The sequence below is a fragment of the Erithacus rubecula genome (genome assembly GCF_903797595.1).
Source record: "Erithacus rubecula genome assembly, chromosome: Z".
In the NCBI taxonomy this organism is placed as follows: domain Eukaryota; kingdom Metazoa; phylum Chordata; class Aves; order Passeriformes; family Muscicapidae; genus Erithacus; species Erithacus rubecula.
In genome coordinates this window covers 10,478,700-10,499,705 of record NC_136661.1, presented here as the reverse complement: position 1 = coordinate 10,499,705, position 21,006 = coordinate 10,478,700, and the positions used below count along the sequence as shown (strand labels likewise).

At 36.6% G+C, this 21,006-nt stretch overlaps 1 protein-coding gene across 5 annotated transcripts in view; it reads left to right on the top strand.

The window, feature by feature from the left end:
• The window catches only part of AP3B1 (adaptor related protein complex 3 subunit beta 1), a 154,182-nt gene that overhangs the window by 112,667 nt on the left and 20,509 nt on the right, over positions 1-21,006 (top strand). For all 5 annotated transcript variants that reach the window (XM_079330184.1, XM_079330183.1, XM_079330185.1 and 2 more), the window contains 2 exons: positions 10,858-11,089; positions 13,893-13,977. In XM_079330184.1, the coding sequence (XP_079186310.1) occupies positions 10,858-11,089; positions 13,893-13,977 (317 nt within the window). The remainder of the gene's footprint in view (positions 1-10,857; positions 11,090-13,892; positions 13,978-21,006) is intronic.

Here is a 21,006-nt window from a genome sequence, read left to right as displayed (position 1 = left end):
ACGGTATCATCAGGCAGATGAGTTTCTAAAAGCTTGCTTTAGTCCAGACTTTCACCTTATTTTTACATGTTTTTCTCCTAATGGCTTGGTGAACAGGGTCTTGACATGTTAAGACTAAAAAATAAGTGGTTCTAGAATCTTCATAATTAACATTGATTTCTGTGAAGTTGATAACAATTTTCATTTTTGTTCCCTTGGCTTGAGAAACATTTCCATCTTTATATAGTTGCAAGTGTTGCTTATTTTTTCTAGTCCCTGACATCTGTGTTCTTCATTTGAAAATGGCAGAATAATGGGGGAAAGATACATTTGTAAGAATTCTAAAATGCATCTTTCAGTTGCATTGTCCAATTCAAGAGTTCATGACTGCAAAGAGAGGTTTGTGTAAAAATTTACTTTATTACTTTGGAATATGAAAAAAATGTACAAAAATCATTCTGCTGTTTACCAGCAGCATTAGAATGCATGAATCATAAATTTGAACTACTATTAAATACATTTGTGTACTAAAAGATGTTTTAAAGTGGACTAAGTTTTAATAATGGTCATTGTCATGGTATTCCTGCTGCTGCATTTATGCTCAGTGAGCTAACAGTCTGTGGCAGTCTTAGACAATAGTAGCAGTAATACTCTACATTAGTAGGACCAAGATAATTTCAAAAGTAGATGAGAAAAAGTTACATACCTGATTTGTCTCATAGTTAAAGGCCTTAACCATGTCCACAGCTGCTGCCTGTGTTTGTTGTCTGTGTCTGTACAGTGGGGCCTTCATTATAAAAACCCATGGGGTGAGGTTTTTAACTGCAGCACGCTGTGTTTGCTTGTTTTGGTGTTGCTTGCATTGCTCTGAACAGTGTGGATGGGATCAAGTGGTGTTTCTTCTTACAAGTGTGAAAAGAAATGGCATTGTGAAGGATGAATATGTCATTTGACACCACAGATTTTGTTTTTGAGTCAAAAAATAGAGATGTGCTTTTGAATTGAAACAAATAAACTGAAGATAATTGGCTATAAATACACCTCTTTGTTGCTTAATAAACTAGTAATTAGTGCTTGAATTTTTTTCTTGCTTTTTAAGAATAGAAAATAAAGCTTAAGGAAAATAAAGTGCAGAAAACTGTTAGCTGAACATGGCCTCAGGTTGGCTGTAATTTTTTGCAGTCTAAGGACTATGGATTTGTTTAGGTTAAAATATTATGTTTATAATTAAATAAAACTTGGAGAAAATTGTCACATCAATATTTTGTATTAGAGATGTAGTGTGAAGAGATTCTTGTCCCGCATTCAGGAAGTGCTGATACAGATATCTACGTGCAGTGAGTTCAGTGCTTATTTCAGAATTTTGTCCTTGAGGGTGGTCTACTGTGCATTAGGATCATCCTCATAGAAACCAAAATAAGATGTTGCATTCTTCAACAACAGTGTGGTGAATGAGTTTCAAATACAGTTGTATCAAGTTGGCAAAGATATGATTTACATTTTTACATTCATAAAAATTTATCCTAGATTTTTAATATAGTGTATTAAAGGCAGAGTTCACTTTGGCTTGTGGGCAATACTATGTGGAGGTGTTCAAATTATATTATACACTTATCCTGACAGATTATTTCCTTTTCTGGGGAAAAATTTGAGCTACACATTTCCATTGAAAAGAACCAATATGCAGGAGTTGTTATAAATTTAACTGTAAGTTTATATGTTATGGCCAGTAGGGTTCAGTATGTTTTCACTTTAGAGGTCTCTAGAGTACTGGCTGTATGCCAAAAATCAAAATAATATACTAGAAACCATTTGCAGGAACTTCTTTGAAGTCATTTAGACTCAATGCCAAAATCTATATTAGTCCTTCTCAGCAATGTCCACTATTTCAAATTCATAATTAGGATGCAAGGTGAGGCTGACACCTTACTCTGTTTTTCTAACTCTTAAACTGCTTCAGGTAATCATAGAATCAAAGAATCGTTGAGGTTGAAAAAGGCCATAGAGTCCAACTGCAAACCTAATACTGCTGAGGCCACCACTAAACCGTGTCCTGAAGTGCAGTTCTCAGAGCTCACAGATTAGTGGTCACTGGAAAAATGGAATCACTAAATTAAAGTAAATACTTGGATTTGTGTTGGGAGAATGACTTTTCCTTGAAACACCTAATGACTGAGTGTTTCATGCTGCTTGATGAAAGTCTCACATATGCATTAACCAGCAGACCATCTGCTTTTCACCTCATGGAAGCATACACAGGACAAATAGAAAATCTTGAGGTCTCCTGTACACAGATATGAACTTCACTAGTTTAAGTGTGGGAATATTCTGTTAGTGTTCCTACAAAAAAGTTTTCCTTCCTTATTTATTTATAGTATACTGATGATCCCAGCAGACCTTTTTGAGGAGAATGTGTACTTCTGAATTTATACCAAGGTTTGTATCCCATAATTATGTGACTGACTTTAGCCCTTTTCTTTATACTAGCTTGTTTAAAAACTCTGACTTAATCATGAGAATATTCCCATTTTGTTGCCACTGAACTTCTTTGTTATGTGGCATTTTAAAAGATTTTACTAATATTTTCATTAGATTATTCATGTGATTCATTATGCTCAGCAGAAGAAAAAGGCAAAGATGCCAATTTTCAAATAAAACCAGGTGTTGCTGTAATACAAATCTTTAGGCTCTATTACTTATGCAAAATGCAAGCTGGCATCACTGGCCTCCAGTTACACAGAACAGGTGCACGCTCCATTTTGAAAGTTCTTGATTAGTCTGGTAGAGAACTACTAGAATTTTCTGTTGTTCAGAAACTCCAACTTAAGGCCCAGTTCCGGCTCCTTTATATCATGTAGTCATTTTTATGCTCAAAGAGCAATACTTCTGATTGATACAGAGTAACTGCAATTCTGTCTAGTTGATTCTATTTTAAGAAAACCATGGGGAAAAATCTGAGGTGTATAGAGGTATTAGGAAATAGATAATTTATTACCACTGGAGATTTTGATCATCTCTGGATTCACAGCTTGTATCTCTGAGCAAGTGGAAAGGTTGTGGGAAGGGATCAGAGACTGAGGCAGCAAAGGACATCTTGTGACTGGGGTCTGCTACAGCTGCCTGAGCAAGGGGAGCCCATTGACCAAACCTTCCAGCTCCAGCTGCAGGAGGCATTGTGCCTGCAGGGTCTGGTCCTGTGGGGGGAACTCAACCACCCCAGCAGCCTTTGGGAAAGGAGCTTGGAGCACTGTAGGCATTACAGGAGACTCCTGGAATGCATGGAGGATAACTTCCTGAGCCAGGTGATAGACAGCCCTGCCAAGGGAATGTGTTACAGAATCTGTTGGTCACCAGTGCAAGTGAGCCAGCTGGGACACCAAGAGTGGAGACAGCCTGGGCTGCAGGTATCATGCATGGGTGGAGTGTGCCATGGGTGGAGTCCTGAGGGATGGGGTCGGGTAAGGGATTAAAGTCCAGTTCTTGAACTTTAGGAAACCAGACTTCTAGTCCTTTGGGAACCTAGTCAGTGGGATCCTCAGACAGGGGTACAAGGGAGTAGAAGAGAGTTTGGAAGATCTTTAAGCAACACTTTCAAGAGAAAAAGAGCTGGCAATCCGCAGGAGCGAGAAATCAGACAAGGAGGGCAAGAGAACAGCAGGGGTGAGTAGGAACTTGGTGGTCAAAATTGAGGGAAAGAAGCAAGTGCACAGGCAGTGGAAACCAGGAGACAGGTGATTTAGGAAGTTAGAGTTGAAACAGCTGTGTAGGGAGGGGATGACAAAGGCCAAGGCAACAAAACTGGAACTGAAACTGGCAAGGCACACAAAGAATAACAAGAAGAGCTTCTACAGGTACGTTAACCTAAAAAGGAAGGTCAGAGAATGGGTACCCCCTCTGATAAACAGCACTGGAAAACTGGAGAGCTGGTAACAACAGACAAAGAGAAGGCTGAGATACTTAACAACTTTTGCCTTAGTTTTCAGTGGGAAACTCTTCTCTTGCCTCCTGACCAGGTGGACAACAGGATGAGGACTGGGAGAGCAAAATCTCTCCTGCTGTAAGAGACAATGAGATTTGTGACCACCTGAGGAACCACCTGCATCAAGGAGATGCATCCCAAAGTCCTAAGAGAATTGGGTGATATAGTTGCCAAGCCACTCTATGACATTTGAAAAGTCACAGCAGTCAGGGAAAGTCCCAGGTAACTGGAAAAGGATAGCTATTTTTAAAAAGGGTAGAAAGGAGCGCCCTGGGAATTGGAGATTTGTCAGCCTCAGTTATGTTCCTGGGAAGATGATGGAAAAGATCCTCCTAAAGGCTGTGCTAAGACACATGGAGGACGGGCAAGTAGGTCCTGTCTGACCAAGCTAGTAGCTTTCTAAGGTGGGATGACTGGGTAAGGGAAGGGTTGCAGATACCATTGTTTTGGACTTCTGTAAAGCCTTTGATACAGTCCACTGCAAGTGGGAGTAGCTGGGATAAGGGGAGGGGCCTGGGATAATGGAAGTACCATCATGAGGGGAAAGGCTGGGATGAAGTGGGATGTGGGTATCAGCTGGGGTGCAGGCATGAAATGGGATTAAGGGACTGATGAGATTCCCTGTGTTTTTGGGCCCCCTTTATCCTGCCCTCCTGCTCCTTCTATTTTGCCTTCCCCTCTATATAATTGGAGAGATGGATTGATGAGTGGGCTGCTAGGTGATTAAGAAAGTGTTTGAATGGCCACATCCAGGTGGTGGTGTTCAGCATCTCAGAGTCCTGATGGACATCAGTGACAAAGTAGCATCACTCAGGGACCAATGTTACTTATTAATGACAAAGACAAAGGGATCAAGTGCATCCTCAGCAAATTCACAGATGACACCAAGTGAAGTGGTACAATTGCCACACCTGAAAGACAGGATGCTGTCCAGATGCACATGGACAAATTCTGGGAGGGAGCCCATGGGAATCTCATGGGATTTAACAAGACCAAGTACAAGCTTCTGCACCTGGTACCACAGGCTGGAGGATGGACAGATCAGAGCAGCCCTGTCCCAGGAAGGACTTGGGGGTGCTGGTGGGTGAGAGGCTGGACATGACCCAGCCATGGCACTGCCAGCCCAGAGAGCCAAACGTGTGCTGGGTGCATCCAGAGCAGAGTGGGCAGCAGGGCCAGGGGGATTCTGCCCCTCTGCTCTGCTGAGACCCCACCTGCAGTGCTGCACCAGCTCTGGGCTCCCAGCACAGGCAGGACATGGACCTGCTGGAGAGAGGCCAGAGGAGGCACCAAGATGATCAGAGGGATGGAGCACCTCTCCTGTCAGGAAAGGCTTGAAAAGAGAAAGCTTTGTGACTTAATTTCCACTCTTCTGGTACCTAAAGGAATCCTACTTGAAAGATGGAGAGGGACTTTTTACAAAAGCATGCAGTGACAGGTTGAGGGGAATGGATTCAAACTGAAAGAAGGCAGGTTTAGATTAGCTATTGGGGAGAAATTCTGTTCTGTGAGGATCATGAGGCACTGGAACAGGTTATAGTAAAGTCTTGAATACCATATGCCTGGCAGTGTTCAAGGCCAGGTTGGATGGAGCTCTCACTAACCTGACCTAGTGGAAGGTGTGGCTGCCCATGGCAGGCATGTTGGAACTTGATGATCTTTATGATCCCTTCCAACCCAAGCCATTCTATGATTACCTTGAGCACAGGATTCTTCTTGCAAGGATGATTTGAATCAGAAATCATTTAATCAGAAACAGAAATATTACAGTTAAAAAAAATAAGGCAGAGAAATAATTATTTTTGGCAGTTTTACAGAGACAGACTATGGGCAGCATAATAAAAGTGGTCCTTTGTTTGAGATCCATCTCTGAGTGATTTAAAAATAGTGGAAGCTATTTGAGGAGTTTTGGGTTTTATTTATTTTTATTTTTCTTGCAAGGTTTTGGAGACAAAAGTATTAATCTATCAATATTGAAATCAAGTAAGAATTTTTGGAACTCATTTTATGATGTCCAGAATTGTCTGAAACCACTAACGGTTTAGAGATATGATCATTAATATGATAATTTTCAATTAGCCTCATTGACATGTTAATAATTAAGGGAAGTGTGGAACCTAAAAGCTGGTGACAATGCCAAAAGAAGGAAGTTAGGATGTATTAGAAATTGAAGGTATTCCTAGCAGACATGGCTTTTAGAAGGTATTTAGTAGATGTAGAGCAGTTAAATGTACCTTTGGTGTAAAGTGTTTTCCAGAATTCAACATATGACCTTCAGTGTGTGTGTGTGTGTGTGTGTGTGGATAAATTAGCCCAAATTAAAAGACAGTATCCAGTTGCTCTTCTTAGAGCAAAATAGTAACTAGTTTGCTTGCTTGTTTGGTTTTCTTGCTTCATGTCATGTCATTACTTTGGCAGTCCATATTGTCATGACTTGGGTGTCCTGTAATGCTGGGATTTCCAATACCTCTTGAAGTAATTCAGACTAGGATGCTAACATTCTTTGCTTGCACTTTATTTTATTTTATTTTATCTTTTTATGAATTAATAATTATTTTTTAAGAGCTGTATAAGGGAGACATTGTCTTGTAATTGTGAGTAATACATAACTGCTAACTGAGCAAAAGATCACGTTTCCTGCCAGTAGCTGACTTTTGTTTTTCTGTTTTTCCAACTTTCTCCTAATACTATAGAATTGTAGTTATAAGTTACTCTCATGGCTTCAGTTGAAAGATCATGTAAATGTGGCTGGGCTGTGTGATAGCCCTTCTCCTCTTAGCTGTTGCAGATTTACTGGAGCATAGCTTCACCATGAGTGTGAGAGAGGTTATAGCTCTCACATCTTGGCAGGTAATTCTTGGATTATGTAATGGATATTGCCAGTAGGAGAATTACTCAGATTAAATTATGTAGTCCACTGCTTTAGCAGAATGTTAATTACAGGAAAAATTATAATTTTTATTATTCTTAGAAGCAAATATTTTTTTCCAATAATACATGTTTTATCTAAACATATATACATTTAGGAACTAGAAACAAGAATTAGTCTGTTCATTATTGCAGGATTTTTAAACTGTGGAACAAAGACAAAAGAAAACAAACAGAATTTTCTATGTCTGTAGTAATAATAGTAACAATGCTTCTTTAAGGTCCCTCCTAGCCCAAACTATTCTGATTCTTTGTGACTTTGGACAGGAATGTATGGCTGCTTCTCTTTTCTGTAGTAGATTTAATAAACTATGTAGTGTTTTTTATTTTAAATAATTATGGAAAATAGTTTTTTGTATCAATGTATGTTTAATTAATAAGAAGTTACTGAGCTGGCAAAAAGAAACATGTTCATATTGGGAGGATTCAGTGGTTTGTAACTAGTCAGCTCAGTTGTGATAAAGCCACAACTATTACCATCAGTGATCTTACACTTTTCCCTTTTTTTCCCTATGATTAGAGGATGGGGGCAAAATCCTAATGTTGTTTTTGTTCTCATACTTGAGCTAGTTTAAAAATACTTGCAGTTCTTTTACGGTGATGAATTATCTTTCAACGTGTGCAGTCAGCCTTCTGGCCAGTCTGACTGGTAGATACTGTAACCATACAATATTAGTGTGGAGTCCCTACATGTGGTTGCTTTCAGTCAAAATGGGGTGGAAGTCAATATTTTAATTTTTTTTTACTGTCTTTCTAAACAGCTGTATTAAAAAAAAGTTTTGCAAGTTTAATCTTAATAATCCAAACCCAAAAAAGCAGACACACTCTGTCATAAAATAACTATTAGTGACTAGTTTGTATCCTATAAATCTAACTTGAGTTGATAATATGGTCCATTACCAGCTAACTGCACAGAGTATTTTTCATTTTACACTCTTCAGTTACTTTTTAGTGAAGTGTTAAAAAATATGAAGCTTTTCTCCTCTCTAAAATTGCACACTGTCTGTCTGTTATTAGGGAGATAACAGCTCTTATAAATGTTTCAGTAAGCGTTAAGTAGACAGTTATGTGCACTCTCATTCCACGCTTATTTGCTTACTGTAATAAACTGATAAAATATGTGTGGTTTGTCTCTGTGTATCTGCAGGCATCACGAGTCACATAGATTTCCTTTAGAAATAATGTTGTGTCTGCAGAATTGATTGGTTATTTTCATAAACCATCCAAAGGTACACAAACGACTTCTATTATTTAAACATATGCTGTGTAAGATTTGCAGGAGATTATCTCCTGGTTAGTAGATGCTTCTTGTTCTGTTAACTCTGTGAGGTTTTATTTTAACCCCAGAGTTTTTGCAGGTGCCTACCCCATGGGTTCTATGTAATTGCATTAAAAAATGTAGAATTAAAACAGAGAACTCTTTACCAGACTGATGTAGCTGTTGAATACACCACATTACAGTCATAGCAGCTTTTAACAGCTCAAAATCCTTGCTAGCAAGTAGAGGCTTTGAAAATTCCAATTTTCCAGAATTAAATTGCTTTGTTCAACATACATATGTTTTATTTATTTCTAGTACTGCCACATTAAATGGAAGTGAAAATTAATGTTCTGTACAAAGAAAGATGACTTCAACATAATGTCATTACTCTGAGAGTCCTTTGCATTTTTGCTGCTCTGTATAGTATGATGTTGAAAATAAAAGCGAATGGACTCACTTTTTATTACTGAAACCGGAAGTAATGCTGAAGGGGACATAGCCATAGATTTAAATCTCTAAAAATCACAGAAAGGATTCATTAAAACCTGAATCAGTTAGGTTTTTTTCTCTATGTGTATGCATTTTAAAGCAGCTCATCGTGGGTGCCACATGCAGCACAACCAGGGGATCTGGCCCAGCCAGCACAGGTTTGTAAAGGGCAAAGATCCAAAGGGCTGAGGCCAGTGGTGTGAGGTTCAACAAGGCCAGTGCTGGGTCCTGCAACAACCCCAGGCAGTGCCACAGGCTGGGACAGAGAGGCTGGAAAGGTCCTGAGGGTGCTGGTGGCAGCAGCTGAACATGAGCCAGCAGTGCCCAGGGGCCAAGAAGGCCAATGGCATCCTGGCTGGATCAGCAATAGTGTGGGCAGCAGGAGCAGGGCAGGGATTGTCCCCCTGTCCTGGGCACTGCTGAGGCCACACCTCGAGTGCTGTGTCCAGTTTTTGGCTCTTCACTACAGAAAGGTCATTATGGGGTTGGAGTGAGTCCAGAGAGGAGCAGTGGAGCTGGGAGAGTGTTCAGTGAGGAACAGCTGAGGGAGCTGGGGGTTTTTATCCTAGATAAAACAAAGCTCAGGTGCAACCTTATCACTCTCTACAGCTGCTTGAAAGGAGGCTGTAGCCGCCTACAGGTGGTGGTGGGGTGTTGGCCTCTTCTCCCAGGTAAATCACAGAGCAAGAGGAAATGGCCTCCTGTTGTGCCAGGTGAGGTTTAGGTTTAGGTTGGGTATTAGGAAAAAATTTCTTCACTGAAAGAATTATCAGGCATTGGAATGGGCTGGCCAGGGAAAACTCATCATTCTTGGGAGTCTTCAGAAAGTGTGTGGGTGGGACACCTAGAAACATGATGTACTGAAGGTGGCAGGGCTGGGTAAATAGTTAGACACAAAACTTAGAGATCTTTTCTATTCTCAATGGCTCCATGATTCTGAAGAATGTACATGATGAACTTGTGACTACATTTTATGTTTTCATTTCTATTAATAAATATTATTGATAAAGCCAGTCGTAAGTAAACACAAAAAAGCTAGTCTACTTCAAAATACTTGTATTAACATGAATTAAACATATATCCTAAACCTGTAATTGTAAAATAGGAGAACCATTTCATGAAATAAGTATTCTATTATGCAACATGCTGATTAGACTGCTAATAACCTCTTACCATTATTGTCTCTTTCTGTGTATCAATAAATTATTCAAAGCATTTCCTTTACTATTTCTTGACAGCTGAAGGGGTTTTCCGAGAGTTTGATTGTCAGTTAGTTCTAGAAAATTAAGCAGATGTGTGAATGTGTGAAAGTTTGGGGCTTCTATTCAAAGATGTTTTGAATTTTCAGTAACTGAGAAGGTCCATACAAGTTATACCTTTTCCATTCATTTTGTGTTAGTTGTAAGTCTCGTCATCTGATGTCACAGATTTTTATTTTTTTATAAATATAATATAAAGTAACCCTGATCTTTCCTTAAAACTTGTGTAAAGAATTCAAATTCACTTGTCTGCATATTTCTATATAAGTCTGACTTTGTATATTTAAGCTCGTTATTTCCTTGTCAGCAGTATCTGGGAATTTTTTTGCACATTGGTTGTCTTTTTTTCATGCTACTTCTACAGGATAGAATGTACTGAAACATCCTTGGGATTTTTCTTATTGCTACTAGTAACAAGACTATTGAAAAAGTAGCAACATCTTTCTGTTCTATACAACTATATTTTTACCATTTCACCAGTGAAATTGTTAGACAGCATTTTTTGTGTTTTTAACAAGAGAAACAGAAGACAATTTCTCACTATACTTTCACCTTACACAATGAGCTAGGGAATACCCTTGAATTCTGATGCATAGAATGTTTCTTGTTGGAAAAAACACAACTATTTAACTATAACTCTTAAAAAATGTGATAATTTGATAGCTAACTGTAAAGCTAAAAGTTTGAAAACTGATTTATAGTAGAAAGTGATATGGATACAACAAAGGTGTTTTCAGAACCAGAAATGTTTTTATCTGTATGTTATCTGTAAATGATCTGTTATCTGGTATCTATTACTGAAATTTGCTTATGCATTTCAATATGTTGTTATATTTTTCTGTTTCTGGTTCAGTAAAATTCCAACTCAAAAGCTGGTGCTCTAACTGAGTGAAAAATGCAACATTCAATTTTTACTGTTCTTGACTTACAGCATTTGCCAACTATTGTATTATCCTTAACAGGTCACTACGCAGGTCTCTGTGCCAACAAAAACACATGAGCTGCTTCATCGAATGAGTGGGAAAGGATTAGCAGCTCATTATCACTTCTCAAGACGGCCAGGCATTTTTGGTGATCATATGGTACCTGTGCAAGTGACAGTAACAAACACAACTGATCAGAAGATAGAGAATATTCACATTGGGGAGAAGAAATTGCCTCCAGGCATGAGGATGCATGAGTTTAATCCAATAGGTAACTGTATCCTACATTAATCTTCTTAATCTTCTGCAAAATTTCAAATTAAAGAGAGTGGTTTTGCACAGTTACATGTATACTCTTTTATCTGTATGTGGTGGGTGGGAATAGGTATACATACACACACACTGATCAGCTATCCACTTGTTAGGACAAAATCTTTCTGCATCCCTACAAACTTTGATTCTCTTACTGTCTTCTTTTAGACTGGGTATTATGGGCTTCTATTAGAAATTAGGTTTTAATTTTTATAACTACAATTATTTTCTTATGAAGCTTTAAGTAAATCTGTAAATGTATTATTTATATTGGTGGCTTAGAGAATTGTCATTTTTTCCTTGTGATCCCATGGCAGTAGAGTGGAAGTGTATGTTTTCATTTTGCTTCTGTATACCACAGTTTCACAAAGTGTGTCTGCTTCAAATAATGTGTAGTCAGACCTGACCTAAATTGTTTTACATTCTGCTTTATATTCAGAAAGGTTTTCTTCTAAATTTCTGTGGAAAATAGTATAAAACTTGAGAAAGAGCACAGATTACAGCAAGTGTTTTTCAAGAGTGATTCCTATGTACACAAACTGCTGTCTTTTCTCAGCACTTCTTTATTTTAGGACATTGTGGTATAGTCAGAAGGAAAGGAGGTGTCACGTAATGCAAATTCTTCTCCTTCAATGAGCTACATTATTATGTGAATATATATCATGATAAAAGAATACAGGAACATTTTCTTAAAGCACAACAGTAAACTAAAGAGTATTGTTTGTTTCTGTTTGTATTAAAAGGCTCTAAACTATTGAAATTTTTTTACCATAGAAAAGATTATACAGATTTACACCAAATAGCTACAAAAGCAATTATCCAGTGCTATAGTTTATTTCACAATTAAAATTAATAACTGTTTGCATATTGGTCATGATACATACTTGATCAAGACAGTTACTTTTAGAACTCTATTAATAGGTTTTATTTTTTAAGTGACATTTTGCTGCTTCAAAAGAAGTCCAGGTCAGAATTGAGATGTTAAGTTAGTTTTAACCATTTATATTATATTCCTGCCTGTAAACATTTGGAGAAATAAAGCACAAGGGCTTGCAAATAGAAATATAGTAATATTATAAATCAGATCAGGAGATTCTGTACCCACAAAAACAGTCAATTAGCAGTAGCGTTAATTTGTCTTACATAAAAACATGGGGAAAAAAAAGTGGAATTAATGAATTATCCACTTCAGGTTCCTTGAGCTCCATCAAACAATCTTACCCTTTAAAGCAGTAAGACATTGTGGTATCTGTGCTGCAAAACTGTTGGTTTCTTCTGCAGAAAATAAGCTGTCCATCATCTGTAGTTCTTCCAAAAATGTCATTTTTCTTGCTCGAATGTGAATTTTCTGTATTCTTCATCATTATGTGTAGAACTAAGCCTATACACCCTGTTCTTACTACATTTTGTGTTTCCAGCTTATGGAAAACACATCCTATAACTTACCAGCAGACCTCACAGAAGAAGTGTCAGTGTAGGCAGGTATTCCTGGTGGAGTATAAGTCTAGTTTTGCCTAAGTCACTGAAATTGCTGTTGGCAATTGTTCTGATTCTTCCAGTAGAAATGGTTCAAATTATTTCACCCAAGTCCCTGAGCACAACATTTTCTCATTCCTGAGTATGTTTGAAACTCCCTTTGGAAACATTTAGTTCAGAGACTTTGGCGAAGTTAATTCTGAATTTGAGCTGGAGCCTGTAACCTTACAATGTTTTAAATAGACTCCTTGGAATACTTTGCTTTCTATTGACTTCCTAGTGTTAGTTTAGACTTTAGCCAGCAGAATTAACTCCTTGTTTTTTGTATTTTTACAAACTTAATTTTGAAATGGTTAAATTTTGTTACATTTTGTCATGGAGCAACTTTTTACTTTCAGTTCCTGAAAAGTATCTGGTACATTATGAATAATCTGGAAATTAGATGCTTTTCTGCCTGCCTATTCCTTTTTATTTAAATTTCTCTCTTTTAAAGTACCCTTTCTGCTCTTTGTTGTAATCTTGAGAAGACAAAATTTGCTTCAATGCTTGTTTTTTACTTATGTAAAGAAAGAGCTTACAAGGAAAAGCCTTTAACAAAAGCTTTCTCTCTTTTACATTAGGGAAATAGTGTAGTGATTTAGCCAACAATCTAAGAATGAGTATGTCTCTTGATTTCTTCACTGCCATTTCTTCACTGTGTCTCAGTCCACACTGCTCATACAGCACAAAGTGATCTTCCATTTAGATCCATTTAGATTTTCCCATAATCTTTCTTTTCCTTTCCAACCAATGCAAGTGGAATATTGAGACACAAGTAAACCCATAGTAATTATGAAATAGTTTAAGTTCAGCTTATTTTCTATTACAGTATATATTAATGTAGATTTTATTTGTTGTGTTTTGCTATTTACTAACTAAATCTGCAAACCAGTGTTACTGAAAATGAAATCTCAGTGCTGGATCTGTGCACAATTAAAAGGATGTCACTTCAATATTTTTTTTTTTCTGTAAATAATTTTCCTTTTCTTGCTTTTCTGCTACAAGGCCTTATTTTGCTGATGGGGCTCTAAGTTGAAATGGCAACATTTCATGTGTGTTAACTGTGTGAGAGGGGGAATCCAGGGTGCTTAAACATGCAAGTGTGACATTTGGGTGATACCTACTTGTAATAAATTGGACTTTTTCTTAGAGAGCTTTTTGGGGGTTTTAATTATGTGAAATTTAGGGGGTTGCATCTGTCATCTTCTTGCTTGTGTGCTTTACCTGTTAAAAATCTCTTCATGCAGAGTGCCTTGAGCCTGGAGGATCCTTTACTGCTACAGTGGGTATTGACTTCTGTGATTCTACCCAGACAGCCAGTTTCCAGTTATGGTAAGTTCTTGGGAGGGGGAGGACAATTTTTTGCTCCTGAAAGGTAAAAGTAGTGTTCATTGGAAATCTACTTAACAGTATCAGACTTGCTGTTTTATTAAATTAGAATTAAATTTTTATTAAAAAAGAATTAAACAAAATTTGCAACATCATACATATTCAAGATATTTTAAGAGAAATAACACATTTTTTAGTGTTCAATTTTACTTTTAGAAGCTTTACTTTTTTGTCCCACTCTTTTTGGAATTCTTCTTATTAACACCATTTTGAAAGGAGCACTCGTGAGAGATTATTCTGCTGTAGTGTTTTGTTTGTGTCCTTCCTTGTAAGAAAGGGCACAAAAAAGTCAGAATTACTCAAAGTGTGAGCAGTTTTACTGCTCTGAGTCTTGATTGTGGCTGCTTGATGTCACTGTAATGTGACTGCCTGAAAACCACCCCAAAATTTGCCCACTTAAGAAATGTATTTCTCATACAGTAAATTCTTTTTAATCAATAGTTACAATGAAATCAAGTAACTGGCTGGCCAATTAAATCTTGTCTAACATGCATGATTTACATTTTTTTTGTGCTCATTTTTGGGGCATGCATGGTCTTCTTTCTGCATCCTAGACTGGTGGGGGGGGTGGGAACCCATTCAACCAGTGAGAATTCTGTTAAAAACTAGTATTTAAAATCCAAGTAGTTTGCAATGTCCCAACATTGGGAAAGAATGGATGGGAGAAAACTCGACACCTTCTTTTAGGAGATTTTCACTTTTATATAGTCTTTTAAACTATGCAAAAGCACTACACAGATCTGCTCAATTTTATTTTTTTTTTTTTCATATTTTGAAATAATGGATTTTTATATGTTTTGTTGCAAGAAGCACAGCTTTTAATATTCAGCACAAAAATAGGTATATTGAATAGACATTCATATTGCTGCATTTTCAGTTTAAGGGAAGCCCTTTGTGAAAGTTCTATCCTTCTTACTTTAGAAAATTTCTGTAGCAATTTTAGTGTACTGCTACTAAGCACAGCTTGTTCAACTGACAGGTTATTGAAGATAGCATGAAAATCATGGTAATAGAGATGTACCCAAGTGAGTCCTAAAGTACCAGTGCTAAAATAACTTCTAAATTTCTTGTTCTAGGGGTAAGGAGGTTTTACTATTGGATTTTTTTCTTTCCATTTCTCAAACTTTTCCCTTACAATGGATGCTCCTGCATAGTCAGTTTTACACATATTTGTACTCCCAGCAAAATGTCTGCAGCATGTAGTTTATGCATGTCACGTTGCTATAGCTGGTCTGTATGCTATTTGCTGGAATTTGGAAACAGCTTTGAACTGTTGTCTGATGTTTGGGAAGAAGGTTCCCTTGTAGGCAGTGCAATTTCAAAACTGTGGACTCTGACTCTCTTCATCTAAATATATTTTGAGTTTTATGAAATAGTATATTCTCATTTATCAAGCAGAAACATTATTTTTTAAATAAAGCAGATATTTTTCTTTGAAATATGTATTTTCAGTCTACCAATAATTTGATTTTTAACTTACACCATTTATTGCTAAGAATCTTAGCAGTGATGAGGATAAGCAATGTGGCATAGCACATTGATTTTATGCAGATCATCACCTTTATGTTTTGGGAGGTCTGCTGTATTAGTGATATATAAAAACTGATTACTTTCTCCAACATTGCCTAGTAATTGTTTATTATTTTCCTATTAGACAAACAAGACAGATCAATATTCCTGAACGCCAACCAGACTATGAGTAACATCACTGTAAATAGATTTGCCTCAGACCTCAGTGCTGTATTCATTTTAATGATTTAGACAATGTGAGTCCAATGACAAAGCGCTCAAGCTAAGTTTAAAATTAAATTAAGAATAGGAATTGCTTACTTTGTTTCTTTGCTAATTGACAGGCCTTGTTTCTTCACTGTTAGTTTCTAGAAAATAGTAAAAACATAGTTTAAATGTTATTTGCATTAAATTTGCTATTTTACACTAAAAACTTATTTTGTTCAAAATCCTACTGGTCTTCAGTATCACTGGAGAAATTGTGCAGTGTGATGTTTTGGGTGCAGTGTCTCCAAGAATTCAGCTGCAGACTCTGTAGTTTACCATATTTTTAAAAAGCTTTTATCCAAAAGAAGGAATGACTTCTGGAAGTTTGTTGAAACATAGTTGAAATAATGTACACACAAAGGTGTCTATATTCTCATATTAGCATATCTCTATCAAAGATGTTGTCAGTTATTTTGTATTTTTCCTAGAAGCATGTTCAGCAGTAAAGTATTCCTGATCATAAGAATTTTCTTTACATTGTTCTAAGAGGAACACTTTATCTTGCATCAAATGTAATTGATCCTGAAGCAGTGTAATCACAATTACTCACTTTCTTAATTGGCCTGCCCAAAATCAGAAAATGGAAACCGATCGGCAGTGTTTAAATCAATAGCTTTGTAGTAAAGCTTGTGGGGGTAGGGACATAGTGGTAATGGGTAGATCAATTGGTCTTAGATGCCAATCATGGACTGTGTGTTTTGCATAGCAAACACTACCCTTCTGCTGAGGGATGTGCTGTTGTACTAGTGGTTCGATAAATACAAACTCTATAAAGAAAAAAGCTAACATGAGTCATAAAATATTTAGATCTTTTTCTGAATTCATTGTACAAGTCAAGGACAATGAAGGAAAAACTCTAATAGAGAGGCATGAAGGAATGAGCTTTGAAAGACCTCCCTCTCAAATACTATTTCTGGTAAGCAAACCTTACCAAGATCACGCATCTAATTAAAGTGGGGTAAAATGCCTTTACTTGAAAACTGTGCCTAATGCATTTATTTAGAATGTGTATTAGGATGTTCACAGCATGTACTTGTAAGGAGAACATCTCTTCATTGTTATTTTTCTTTTGCCACCTCCTTGCAGAGGCAGCTATTTCAGCCACATTGGTGTTCTGCATGATAATGCCTCTCAAGCAGAAAGTTAAAAATTAATAAATGGAGGAACTTGGCCTTTTAAAAGATTTCTCGGACGTTACTCTTTGGGTTTTTTTTGTTATTTTGTTCTCATTTTGCAGTCAGGATTTACACAAGTTAGAAGTTTAAAGCAATTTCTTCTTGGCTAACTCATATGCAAGATATCTTGCTAGCTTGTTGAATTCTAATTAAATTTTAGTATATTCACATCCCAGAAAGAGACCTGAGGCTTAGCTGAGCATATAGGCATCAGTTGAGCAGAGAAAAGGTTGGAATGGATCCTTTATATAAAAGACTATCTGCAATACTCCACTGACTGTAGAATTACCTTTTTTTTCCCATGTCAGATCTTAAAGATTTCCACATCAGTGTGTCTTTACTTGAATCCTTGAGCTCCTAGTGTTCGCCGTTTCAATAATCCTACCACTTGTGTTATCTTTGTCTTGTATGTCTCTACTTTTTAGATATTCTCAAGACTTTCTCTCAGCTTACTAGTTTTTTTGAGAGGTCTGAACAAAGATTTGGGAGCTTTGCCATGGTGAGAATTTTGGCCATGGATCCTTGGAATGAAAATATTTTAATCCCTTGAGATGAAAGACAAGGAAGGTTATAGAGAAAGGGAGTTACAACATATAAATGACCTTACTCTGTTTTTTGTGTATGTATTTAATGTTCTGAATTCCTGTCTGTTTTTGTATAACTCAGCAGGCAAATGTCCAATTTCTTATAGGTATGATTAATAACTAAAGGTGAAGGGGAGATGTTCTTTTTACAATATTGAAAGCTGGAGAAGAAAGGTTGTCTTTACCTTTTCTTTCTTATTCTTCTCATCCTCTCTTTCCAAATTATCTTAGTTGTTCCCAAAACCATGAGAGAACCACAGCTTTAAAGATAAAATTAATTTATGGAGAACCTGTTCTCTTCTTTTTTCTATTCTTTTGAAAAGTCCACGGGAAGTTGTTTAGCTTTCTTTGGAACTGTTTGTTGTAGGGGAGATATCCATGCCATGCATCTCTCTCCCTAATTCTGGTTTTACATCTCTCTTCCTAGTTCTCTCAAGGTTTAAGTGTAAAGAACACAATCAGAGCTCCCAAGAAGAAAGGGAAATCTAATGAAAGCAATAGCTTCTGAGCCTTTCATTCTTTTTCTAAATAATTAGGTAATTGGAAAATAGGGTGACATAATAGGTTTTTAAATTGTTAATTTATGTTTCTTAATGTCCCAGTATCATCAGAAGGACCATCTCCTTCAGATAAGGAGAATACATACTCTTCTACAATTGTTATGCTGATAGAAAAGGAAACTCTGTTCACTTCATCAGTCCTATCCTATATAAAGAAAACACTTTGCTGATTACTCCAGAAGAGTTTGATGTAGCATAAAGAGTCTGGCTATTTCTTAAATAAAGTAAATTCTGTGAAAAAGATTTAAAATCTTTGTTCACTCTGTTCTTTTCAGGTTTCATCTTATTGTAGAAGCTTTTGCTCTGAATTTTATTTTCAAAGGAGGAGATTTTTTGCAGCATGAAATTCACTTACTTCATTCTGTGTTGATGTAGAAATCTTCCCAAGCAGAACTTTTACTTGCAAAGCAGAGTAAATAAAGAGGGTTAGTTGGGTAGCAGTTGGTATTTCTGTTGAGTGCAGGCATGCATTCAGGTGTAGATGCTTGCACAAAAGCATCTGATTAAAATTATGTAGTGGAATATATTATGGAATATATTAAAAGCTAATGTTAGAGATGTAGGGTTGTCTTCACATCACTGTCACTTGCATTTTCACTTTTTTCTTGCCGTTTCCTTCCCTAGTGCTTTGTCAGCAGATCACCAAGTTGCTTATAGATGTAAGACAAGCAATCTGGTACTCTTCTCTTTATTTCATTACTCTAAAGTAGTCAGCTGGCCCCATTCCAGAACACAATTATGCCAAGATAAATAACTGACCTGGAAAAAAACAAGGCTGGACATGAACAACTGCTTTCATTTGTTCTATTGCTTTGGCCTTTTTGTCTTGTAAAAGCAGGATGCAATCCTTTCCTTTCTTCAGCAAAAGTACGAATCAGGTCTCCTGTACTTCTCCATTCCATGTTTTGTTTTGCAGGAACTTAATTCTCTCTTTGTTCTGGGACAAGATGCTGCTAGGAGTGAAACATAAAAGGATAGTATAAAGAGCAAGAATAATATTCCCAGTCTGATTAGAATATTAATTTGTTAAAAGCCTTGGATGTTAAGACTTTAACCACTGCTGTTGTTGTGGAATTTAAAAAAAACTCATTCACAAGTGTTAGTATTATTTACTTTCATTTTAAAGATTTTGCCATCACTGTTTTCAAGTCTTTTGTTATGGTAGAGAACTTCTTTGCCAGGAACCCTTCAGAGACATTTCTTTGAAAAAAAACAACAATCAAACTGAGAGACGAGATAGGGAATAGTCAAGGGTTTCAAATGTCAGGTGCTAGCTGCTCCTACTCCATCTGCAGACATCTACAGAAATCTTTAAATTGTGCATGTTCTGAAGGGTTGAATGTTAGGCTTGCAGTGTTGTTTATCGTGGAACTAGAAAGTCTCCCTTTGTTCCTGTGGACCATTATTGTCTCTCATTTGTTCATCTTTATGTGTGCATCAGAAGATAAATTAATATGATACTTGAAATTGAATCATGGAAGTGATGTAAGTCTTTTAAAAATACAATCTGTACAATATAATCATTTTTAAGGAGTAAGTAAGAGTAATGACATCTAATACTATTTGCTCAGAAATTCACAACTAAATACATAACAGATTTTGCAAGCTAGTGTTGACAAGGTACTGTTGTCAGACATCTCCAACTTTTATAGATTGTTTCTAAGACTTGTCATTGAGTATTCATGTTTCTCTAAGGCTATAACTTACCAGCTGCACCTGCTAATACCAGAAAATGCAGTCTTTATTTTTCGAAATCAAAAAACACATTCTGTTGGCCTGAGAAACTTTGGGTATTTTTTCCAGTAAGATTCTTCACTTTGCTCTTCCAGGAAAGTTAAAGCAACACTGCCTGAGAGATGCTTCAGTGCAATTTGAACCAATTGTCCAGCAGATTTTTAAAAGTTAATGTAATCTTTGTTTAAGCATCATTTTTATTAATACAGTCTTCAAAATATGAATGAATAAGTTAAATACACTGAAATTTAGTTGACTAGGTATTGGGGGAAGTTAAGTAGTTGTATTCCAAACCTCGGTTTTATTCTGCAACTTCTCCATTACATATCTGATGAAATCTCCATCTTTGAAGATTCTCAGAGCTCAAACAGACAAGGTCAGGAGCAAAGTGAGCTAAGGTGACTCTTGCTTTAAACAGAAGGTAGAACCAGGTGGTTTCTAATGCCCCTTCTGAATCATATTGTGGTTCTATAGAATTACGAAGTAACTTTTGTTAAATTAGATATTATGAGCTCTCTATTATAAAGATGTAATAAAAGAGATGCAGATCAATAAACAAAAGCTGTATATTTAATCTGTGAAGTGTCTGATAAAGAGAATCCATAAGGAAGGATGATTTTCTGTAGCTGAAAAAGAAATTTACTGAAGCACACTGGAATTAAAGTAATGCAAAGTAACCTAGATGCTGACTAAAGTGAAATTAAGAGCAAAGCAGTTTTGAAGGACAACTTGCAATCAGAATTTCTGCTTGTAGGCTATGAAGAGTTCATGTTTTATCAAAGAATATGTATTAGCTATTTATTCACTAGAGGAAATGGAAGTGGAATGTTTGTTAACAGAAGTGTCAAGTGGTCCTCTTGAGCAGTTATGGACATAAAAAAACAGGCTGTACTCATGCTTTTATTCCTTCTTATCGTGGAAATATTGTTATAAGCATTAAAGCAATCTAATAATTGATGTTATAAGTCAAGTTAATGTACAAATGGCATCTCTCCAGTCAATGTAGGACATAAATCATTGTACACAAAATGGTTTATCTGTTTCATGCTGAATTGTATAGAGCACCTCTTTCTTAAATATAAAACATAACATTGGTTGAACAATCAGTTGAACAGTATCAATGAAGGTATTGTGGAAAGTGTT